Genomic DNA, 11,267 nt, shown 5'->3' with positions numbered 1-11,267 from the left:
TCTATTTTAATATATCTTTTTAGTGCCACTGGACACAAGTATTAAAACTATTTGTACAGGAAATCTATTAATGTGCATTTTAATGAGTTGTTTACCCAAATGTATTCATTGTTTATAAGGCTTTTATTCATACAAAATTTCTGTGATCCCCAGAAAACCTTATTTACTTTTCTCGTCTATTTTCATGGATTCCTCCATCTGTTGTTTTCATACTTTTAGTTTTCTACCAAGATTACCTAGCATTCTTTTTTAAATAAAGGAAACAATACTTCATGGAATAATTCATGAAAATTTCTCTGACTGTACACTTTCAATTTTCATCTCAATATGATAGAAATGTAAATGTTCTCTCGATTTGTACATTTCTATTTGACTTTCAAATTTTGGCTCCTTTAAATTTTCTCTTTGGTATTTTCACTCTTTCCTAAGTAAATAATGGTATCATTGCCTAAGGATTGACTAAATCTTATGTCCTCTCATCTACTTGTAATATCTTCCTAAATTATTTTACTTCAAATCTGGTTTTCTCAAGCTTTTGTGAAATGATAATATTTTTCTCACCAACTTAATGGTGCCTATTTCTGATTTATGAAAAACTTTCTTTATTACGTGACATAGATGTCTAAATTTCAAAGTACCAAGAAAATATAACCATTTAACTACTCCACCAATAGTTCAAAATTACTCAAATTATTTGATTTAACACTTATGCCCAATTTGGTTCAGCTTAGTCTCACACACTATTAATAAAAAATGATCATATGAACCAATTTTAAGAATTATGTATTCACTACTTTCTTCCTGTTCAAGCTATAAATTTTGAAGTCTGCCTTGATTTGGATAGAATAATAAAGATCATTCTTAAAAGGCAGATTAAAATTAAAGTGTTTTATTATCTTGTTATCTAATGTTACCATAAAGCTTTATGCCCAATAGCTTAGCATTGATTTCCTTCTTAAGGCTACAATAAATGTAACTATTGCCCCTAATTTTATATTCAGTAATAAAAAAATGACACTGAAGCATCAGTCATATTCCAAGCTCTTAACAGAAAAGGAAATACTGAGAATTGTATCATGTTTTATTCCATGAACGGTAATGGTCAGTTCAGTTGATCATAATATTTAGATTGAATAGTAACTAAAGTTTGAATCCAGTATTTCTTTAAGTTGCCTACATAATTTTTAGTAAAGAAAAAACTTTACTTAAAATTTTCCACACTTTCCACAAGTTTCGTAAAGTTTTCATTTAATTATGAGTAAATATTAACTTGTATTTTGCTATTGTATTTTGACATAAGAATGTGTTTTGGGTTACATATGAAAAAATATATAACAAACTCCTAAATATATTTTCCTTTTTAATACAAAGTTGTAATATCAAAAATAATACAAATTTATACTATATAACTCTGATTAATATATACCAAGTATCTGTTCAAATTTGAAATCAGTTTTAAAGAGTGCTCTTGGCAAAGGTTTTAAAATATCAAACTAGAATGAATCATGGTATCTTAGTCAGAAATCTGCTTTCCATATAAGGTAAATGTTTTAAACATTTATGTAATCACCCACATTATCCTAGGTGTTAAAATTTTAAAGTCTATCTCTATATAGTATCAGGAACTTAACCACATAAACATTTTATTCTTACTCTGTGAAAGATGAAAATTGGGTAAATAAAATAACACTAAGATATCTTAATTCAGTGCCTTTCTCACATTAACCATCTAAAAAATTTGAGCATTTGCATTAGATGACATTGAAAAATAGTAGAGGAATATTTTAGTCATATGCTAGAGCTGGCTTTATAAGGCTTTTATTCATACAAAATTTCTGTGAACCCCAGAAACCTTATTTACTTTTTCTCGTCTATTTTTCATGGATTCCTCCATCTGTTGTTTATCATACTTTCTAGTTTTCTACCAAGATTACCTAGCATTCTTTTTTAAATAAAGGAAACAATACTTCATGGAATAATTCATGAAAATTTCTCTGACTATACACTTTCAATTTTCATGTCAATATGATAGAAATGTAAATTTTATCTCGATTTGTACATTTCTATTTGACTTTCAAATTTTGGCTCCTTTAAGTTTTCTCTTGTTTGGTATTTTTACTCTTTCCTAAGTAAATAATGACATAATTGCACAAGGATTAACTACATCTTATGTCCTCTCATCTACTTGTAATATCTTCCTAAATTATTTTACTTCGTAACTGGTTGTATTGATGCCTGTGAGTTGATTGTTTACATTTCTCCCCACATGTCTGTTCAAGGACAGCATGTAGGTAGCTTAAAATAACCATGGGGTATTTACTCCAGGGAAATCAGAAAACTCTATAGACTAGGGCTTTCCCTGCCATAGAACTAGGGCACGAAACTCTTTAAGACTACCCTTTGGTTCAAATATACATTAGTACTTTCAAAAGTGTTGATGGTAAGAAGCCCTAATTATTTGACTGCACTGCAGAACCAAACATGCATGCTAATCTTTTAAAGCGAGGTCCCAACTCGTTAAGGTAATCATAGCTTTCATCCTGATCAGAGACTGCTGATTCTAAGGAGCTCAGGGATCCAGCTAATGACCCTGTTCCCTCAAAAGCGTAGGTCTGGAGGGAATCAAAAGGAGGGGCACACGGATCAGTATTAGCTTCTTCGAGCTTTTCCAGAATGAACTTCCTGAATATGGCACTGTCCGGGCCAACTTGCAAAGACTGCCTGTATAGGCTCCTGATCTCAGCGCTGGTGGTTTTTCGAGTCTTGCGTTCCCGCATTATGGTACTATTCCTCAGCTCTGCTATGTCAAAGGCCTCTGTATCTTCTTCTCCACCCCCTTCATCATCATATCGGAATATATTCTCTCTGAAATCTTCACTTTTCTCAGGAAATAGAATCTGTTTTCTCCGTTGTTTTAAACCCAAAGTCAAAAAAATAAACCCTGATGAGGAAAGCATATCGGAATATCAATAAACAATAAAGAATATTATAAACATTACAGTCTTTGCTCTCATTTCAAGCTCAAGATGAGTGCTTAAACTTTATGATTATAAGACAAAAAGATACATTTGTTATTGAAAATCTGCCAAAGGGACTTGCAAATTACAAAAGAATGTATCACGATTTTTCTGGCTGATGACTTAGAGACAAAGAAAACCATAAAAATATAGTGAACTATTTTAGATGATGAACAATTTAACATTCAAAATCTATTTTTTCTCAAATATTAAAATAGAATAAAGTAGAATGATAAAAGTTTGCAACCTGAATGGATTTGTCAACTTTAGTAGCCAATGCTTCATATTAATAGTAGTTCAGAACAACAGAACAGTTTGATATTCCTTATTGAAGCAAAATTCTGTGGCATAATTATTTTCTAAATTAATATATATTGACTAGGAAGCATACATCAGGCGTTCTTCTAAAAGCTTTATATTTCTTGATTGATTTTATTCTTGTGAAAGCCATTATATTATTATATCCTATTATAGATGAGAAAGCTGAAGCACACAGATGTTAAATGACATCGCTAGAATGACACAGCTAGTTGAGAGACACAATGGGATACTGTTCAGCCACCAACAGTGAAGTCATTTACAGCAACATAGATGAACCTGCCAGACATCATGTTAAGTAAAATAAGCTAGGCACAGAAAGAAAAGCACTGCTTGATCTCACTTATACATGAAATCTAAAAAAGTTGATTTCGTAGAAGTAGAGAATACAATGGTAGGTACCAAGACTTGTAGAGTAGTCAGGGAAGTGGGGATGAAGAGAGGTTACTCAATTGGTACAAAGTTACAGTGGGACAGGAGGAATAAGTTCTGGTGTTCTATTATACCGTAGGGTGACTGTAGCTAATAATTTATTTCAAAATAGGTAGAAGAGATAAATTTGGATGTTATCATCACAAAGAAAGGCTAAATGTTTTAACTGACAAATATGCTAATTATGCTGACTTGAGCATTATGCAATATATACAGGTATTGAAACAACACACTGTACCCCACAGATATGTCCAATTTGTATCAATTATAAATACAATAAAATAAAAAAAGACAAAAGTAGAAAGTTGGTTCAGAGCCTGTGCTCTGTGATACCACATAAATTTCAGAAATTCTAAACTATCGTGCATTTGAATCATAACACGTTTGTCTGTAATTATTATTTATTCCATAAGATAATTTTAACATCTTGTAGAAACAGAAAAAATTCAAAACACTTTTGCTTTAATTTTAAATAAGAGTGTGTGTGTGTGTGTCTTTGTGTGTGTGTGTGTGTGTGTGTCGTGTGTCGTGTGTGTGGGTATCAAGGATAACTAAGAACCCACCTAGGATCTTATGTACCTGTTCAGAATTTTACATGTAGGATTTGAAACACACATGAAGTCATGTTATGAATAGTATCACAAAGAGAGATATGGTTGTTATATAGTATTTATATAAAACTTGCATTTAAAATATCTAAAATAAATAAGGTCACCACGTTTGCATTCAGGTATTGTACTTTAGAACTCACTTGATACATATGGTTGAAATAGAAAGGAGTCTAATAAACACTTTTCTGACCTGAATTGGAGATAAACATTTATAAAACATTCAAAGGAAGTCACTATGATAACAGTTGACCCATAGCTCCCACCTGCTAAATTTTACTCACATTTGTGACTATGAAGCTGCCCCTTGTTTGTGCGTAGGTTTTCGGGGCTTGGTTTAAGTCTGTACCTATAGGTAGCTGAGTATTTGCAGTCCCCTCAAACTGTATGTTTACTATTTATTTTTGCTTCTGGATCTAGCTGTGTAGCTATGAATTCAGCTTCATAATCAAAGATCATTAAAAATAATTTTAAAAACTGAAGCTAGGTCCTAAACAATGGTAATGGTAGGTGGTTAATGAGGAATGGATGGGTTTTGAAGCCTTGAGAAAGATAAGTTCAGCGAAGACAAGGCAGGTCCTGAAACGTATCCCATGTCAGTTTGAGTGGTCAGTTTGGCATTTCAGAAAATGTCTGATATATTTGCTCTCACTATTCAATGTAGTTTCATTGGCTTTTGGTTACAAGTTTTGAGGGAGGCAAGAGCAGAGTTTAGATTATATATTTTGGCATTGAAAAAAGGAAAAGTTTATGCTAGATGAATATTTTATAGTCCTGAAAGCCTGATTAAGAACTTTTGGGGTTCAGCTGCCCCATCTGTGAAATGAATATAAATTATCTGCTTATAGAAACAGTGATAGCAATGGAAAAAAACAAGCAAACAAAAACTAATAGAGCTCTTTTACTGGGATTTCTTTCTCTTCTGCACTTGGATTTAAAAAGATGCTCTCTTATACATTCCTCATTTCTAACATTTACTGTCCTTTTATTCACAAAAGACTTTTGGATTATTTTAGTTTTAATTGACAAAACATACATTTATGGTACACAATGTGATGTCTGATATGTGTATACATTGTGGAATGATTAAATCAATTTAACTAATATATTCATCACCTTAAATACTTACAAATAAAATTGGTATGTTGAAGAGATATCCACACTTCCGTGTTCACTACAGCATTATTCACGATAGCCAAGCTATGGAATTGATGGAAGCTAAGTTTCCATCAGTGAATTAATGGATAAGAAAAATGTGGTATATAAACACAGTGAACGCTAGCTTTAAACAAGAAAGAAGTTCTGTCATTTACAACAACGTAGATAAAACTAGATAACACTATACTAAGTGAAAGAAGCCAGGCACCGAAAGACAAACGCTGCATGATGTCACTTTGACAAATCTAAAATAAATAAATAAATAAATAAATAAATAAATAAATAAATAAATAACTTATATAAGTAGAGGGTAGTATGGTAGTAGCAGGATAGCGGGTGAGAGAATGAAGAGACGTTGGTCAAAAGACACAAAGTTTCAGTTAGATGTTAGGAATAAATTCGAGAGATCTATTTTACAGCATGGTAACTATAGTTAATAATAAGGTATTTTATACTAGAAAATTGCTAAGAGAGTAGATTTTACTGTCCTTTTTTTTTTTTTTTTTTTTAAATGCACCTTGGGCTCTAGTCAGCTGCAGTACAGCATTGCGTAACAGTGTGTTGTGGTCATGGAATCTTTAGCACATCGTTTTCTAGCTGCGTGACCCTTCATAACGCACATAGCTTTTGGAAATTCTATTCCTTCATCTATAAAATGTAGGTGATATTAGTTACTGCTTAATAAGGTTATTGTGAGGTTCGAATTACAACGTGCATATAAAACACTGAAGACTGTCTCCTGGAGTATAATAAGCACTCAAGAGAAGCTAACTGTTGTTATCACTAACTTTTACATATTTTATATTGTTACATTGTATATGTGTCAAGACCATGCATAAACAGATGTGTACATACACACTCACATACTCATACAATTCAAAGATCACATACTTACCCACTTATTTACTCCACTTGATTTAAGAATTATCCTATATTCAGAGGAGCAATAAATGTACACACAAATCCACATTATAATGCTATAATAGAATTAACTATTTTATGTATTTATCATGTTATTTTAAATAAATGAGTATATGTTCAGTCAGCAGTACCTACCAAATATTACCATAATGCAAATGAGAATAGCAATGATGACTTCTGTCTTGAATCCCATGGAAAACATAAGCTCCTGGTACTGGCAGGTCTGTGTGCTCCCACTGTCATCACAGTCACAGACATGGATGGTAAGGGTGTTTGTACTTGTAAGTGACGGGATTCCATTGTCGGCAATTAAGATGGAGATGTAGAAGACGGGCTCTTCTTGAAGGTTAAAACCAGTTCTATTAGTCAAAATGACAGCTGTGTTATCTAAAACAAAAATCCATGTGCATAATTTTTTCAACTACATAAGAGAAATTTGTAGGTAATAGTCACATGTACTGGGGACAATAGTACAGAAATACATTCAAGTCAGTTCAAATAAAAGGAAGAGGAAATTTCTGATGAGAAGACAATTAAAACATCCACATTAAATTATTAGTGTTTTGACATCACCTAAACCCTATTATGTAATCAGATGAATTATTTAAATTATGTAGTAAAATTAATATTTAATATTATTAAATATTGAGTTGATACTACTTAATTATTTAGTTGATTATTTAAAGTATTTATGTTATTATTGAATTGCTTAAACCGGTTCCAAAATCTCTTTGACATATATATAAAACATATGTGTAACACAGAAAATAGCTTTTTAATCAGATATCAATAATTTATAGGGACTACTAATATGAAATATATGCTGATACAGCCGGCTTTATTTGTGTTATTTACATATAACATGGTCTGTTTTCTAATACTTGGGACCCATTATTTGTACAAATTCAGGGAATATACAAGACTTTCAAAGTTATCTGTCAAAGCACGTGATCTCAAATACTATATTTTCTAAATAGACAAAATAATGTCACTTGGTAGACAAGATCCTATTAGGATATTTCATATCACATTGATGTTATTAATCTATTTGTATTTAAAATTCTGAAAATCATTATACTTAGTCAGACTGATTCATGTACCTAGAGAGTCCATTCAAAAAATTCATGAAAACAAACAATAAGCACTTCAAATATATACAATTACCCTTCTGTGAATACCAAAATATTATAAATAACTTGTGTCATTGTAATTTCTTGTACCTCAGAACTGTATTTTCCCTTTCCTTCTTTTTTACCATCCCTCAAAATATTTTCTGTAGTCATCAGACAAATTTTAGATGACAATAGCAGTAAAAGGAAAATAAATAAAAGCCTTTTGAAATGCATGGTTAAGTAGGACATTTCCCAAATCTTACCTTTTTAAAGACAATTCATTATGAAACCCTTAAAGTCTATAAAGTCCATGTGATTTTATTTGCTAGGCAGATCTAAGAGTTAAGAGACAGTTGACACTTTTAAATATGTATTTATTAAATTACTTGTGAAACAAACATTAAACCGAATCAATTTTGTATGCCGGACAATATATTTATTTCAGGCCTCAGTAATTTATTTTATATTAATATAAATGAATCTATATATACAAATATGCTATGTATCTAAATATGGTATTATTTAAAAACTCCAGCTTAGATTCCATTATATTAATATATACTGTACTTTATAAAGTAGCAGTTTTTAACTTAAAGTAAAATGAATACAAAAAATTTTTAAAAAAAAGGTTGAAGTTCACAACATCAAAAAAAAAAAATAATAATAATAATACATGTATCCCCTGAATCTAAGAGTTCATCACAGGGCTAAATTTTGTGGAAAGCAGTTTAGAGATTTCTCGAAGAGTTTGAAAGAGATATTTGTGGTTTTTGTCTGAAATGTAGTTGAGTTTCCTCCCCGGGGGAACTGGACGAGGACAAAACAGACAGAAATGTGTTGCATTTACTCTCCTGTGACAGGTCTCTTCTGGAACAAAGCTTAACCTCAGCTGTAAGGAGAACTACAGATACTTGAGTAATAAATCAACTGTGTTGCATAACTTTGAGGTATAAAAAAATTAAAATAGTAGTCCTTATAATGACAAAAATATCTCTCACTGAAGCTCATGAAAAAGAAGCATATATAGTTAATCTGCCTCTACTGAAAGGGAAAATAAGTTCTGTCCCTACATATAATTCTTTGAACACTTAATCCTTAGATTGATAAAAGTTATTTAGTTTTGAAGGAATAAGAACTGTATTAACCCAATTTCATATATTCTGAGCTCCTAATTGATGACCATAAATATTTTGGAATCAATCAAGCAAACATGACTGTAACTCAAATAAATGTCGTTTTCTTCCTCAGTCATAGATTGAAGTCTGAGTTAGATGAGAACATGAAAGGAGCCGTGGTCTCAGAACTGCAATTATATTCGCAGGGTTATTCAGACTTTACAAGAGCTTACAGCCATTGATAACTTTACAAAGTGTTTCTACTTTGAAGAAATGCGGTGAGAAATGGAGCCAATATTTTTAGAACTTAACACTGAGTTTTGTTTTCCATTTTCATTGTTACTCTCTTGCTTGATTTCCAAACATTATTATGTTGCAAGAACAGTATAAAATCAATGCCATAAATTCCATTAAAGTCTAACATGAGTGGCAAAAATGTATCAAAACTCATTATAAGTGAATGACATTACCTTGATTGTCTATGATTGTAAAACTTGAATAGTTAGTGTCTTCTACAGATAGATTAAAGTAAAAATGGTGCTCTTCTATGGATTCATCTCTATCCACTGCACTGATAGTCTGAATTACCTGAAAAAAAAGGGGAATAGATTTTTGTTGTTGTTTGGATTCAGGAAGAAGATCACTGCTGTTATTATTGTTAGCTTTTATTCACATTGCTTTATTGTAATCAATAGGGACATTGCAGAAAATAGCTGTCAAATCAGTGGAGAATATTAAAGTATTTTCTCAAGTTAAAATATGTTCACTTCCTTTTTTCAAAGGGTGTTGTAATATTACATAATAAACAAATTCTTGTTGATGGATCAGGTGGATTCTAAACTCTAAGTTTGTTAGAAGTCTCCAAAGCATTTCTTTTGTATTACTCACACCCTCCCTGCCTACATTTCACTCTTTCTTCCTTCTTAATTTTTTCTTTATCTGAATGTCAGACATTATGATTTGCTAAAGTTGTCTATTTTCTGTTTTTACTGAGAGCAAAACTATGGTAGAGTTACTGGCTTACTAAACTATTTGCTAAAGTAATGAGATTTTAATTGATTGAGGAAATAAAGCATTTAAAACGTAGGGGCAATGTACATGATTTCCTTTGACCCATAATGATTATAGGAAAGTGTTTTACATCAAATAAGTTCATCTCTATATCTCAGATCATAAAACAGTGAAGTAATGCAGATATGAACAATTCCATTCTCAATTAATTTTCTTCTTTCAAGACATGAATGTGTCAGTCAAGTAGTTCATTATTGTCGAAAAAGATATGCTGTCAAGATCACATAGTGAGATTGTGATTAATTGTGGAAATTAAAGCAAATTCATTATAGAAGTTATTGTTTTGAATTTTCTAGAATTAAAGTGCTTTTAACAATATGTCAAACAAAAATAGCCTTAGATGCAAGATGACAAATCCAGATTTATGTTATACTTCAAAAAAATAGATATGTCTTCACAGGCATAAAGAATATTAGGAAACCAATACGATCTGTATATTACTTCTCCACATTGATTTTTGTTTAATTCATAACACATTACTAATAAATAATAATCATTTAGTGTTAATTAAGTAATGTAGCAAAACACATTCTATTCAATCCATGCTTATAATTATACATGTGGATATTGATTTCTGTTAAGGTAAAGCCTTCATGTTAGAATATCATAGGATTTTGTAGAGGCTGGGTAGAGGGCAGAGGCTTGGAAACCCAATATTCTGAATCCTGGCTTTGCCATTTACAAGTTTTAACCTTGAAAATAAAATCCTAATACTTAACCTTCAGGGTTCATTTTCAGGATTATAAGTCTTGGCTTGTCAGAGAGTTTGTCACACAACAAATTATTATGTGTTCCTATGTCTATTATGTGTTACTCATGAAAATAATCTCTTGTTGAGTTTTTACATACCATGGTGTACTGGATATTGTTAATAATAGGCATATGAATATATGCATATTTACTGAAGTAATATTGATAACAAAGTATATAATTCATGTTTATCTTGCTGGCATATGTGGTTACAGTGTTCAGATAAGGAATGTTTTATTTTACTACCTGATGTTCTGTATTAAACATGAGCATCTGATTAAATGTTGCAAATGTCTCCCTTTGGGGAATGAAGACTTAAGAAGACTGGAGATACACTGTATATATTTCAAAAGACTTTAATAAATCAAAATATCTTATACATAGATACAGGAAACTGAATGAGCAGGATTTCAACAGTCTGCCCCCTTTCAAATGAACAAGTCTTCACTTATATTTGCTCTGTAAGTTGGGCTTCCATATCTTCCAATAAGATATGTTTTACTGGCTTTCATAATTGTTTTATAAAAATAAGAAGACACTGACATAAAATCAGTCATATATCAAGTATTATGAATTTTGTTGAATTTACCTTGAACAGGTACATGTAAAAATAAACACATATCTCTAACGAAGGGACCACATTAATGTGCTCATAAGTCTTGATGGAGGATATTTATTTTTCCTTTAAATATAACAAGGAAAAGGTTTTCATTTTCATTTTAAAATAAAATTCTGAGAAAAACTTCTATCTATTGCATTGGTGAA

The 11,267-nt window shown here is 31.1% G+C and overlaps 1 protein-coding gene across 1 annotated transcript in view; it reads right to left on the bottom strand.

The window, feature by feature from the left end:
- Positions 1-221: 221 nt before the first annotated feature.
- The window catches only part of CDH19 (cadherin 19), a 109,592-nt gene continuing 98,546 nt past the window's right edge, over positions 222-11,267 (bottom strand). The window contains exons 10-12 of the mRNA XM_017867056.1: positions 9,152-9,269; positions 6,590-6,841; positions 222-2,941 (exon numbers count right to left, since the gene is read on the bottom strand). Of these exons, the coding sequence (XP_017722545.1) occupies positions 2,451-2,941; positions 6,590-6,841; positions 9,152-9,269 (861 nt within the window). The 3' untranslated portion in view covers positions 222-2,450. The remainder of the gene's footprint in view (positions 2,942-6,589; positions 6,842-9,151; positions 9,270-11,267) is intronic.

Source organism: Rhinopithecus bieti, unplaced genomic scaffold, assembly GCF_001698545.2.
Source record: "Rhinopithecus bieti isolate Rb0 unplaced genomic scaffold, ASM169854v2 scaffold_2272, whole genome shotgun sequence".
Lineage (NCBI taxonomy): Eukaryota > Metazoa > Chordata > Mammalia > Primates > Cercopithecidae > Rhinopithecus > Rhinopithecus bieti.
The sequence above is the reverse complement of the archived record's forward strand: the minus strand, read 5'-3'. Positions and strand labels throughout refer to the sequence as shown.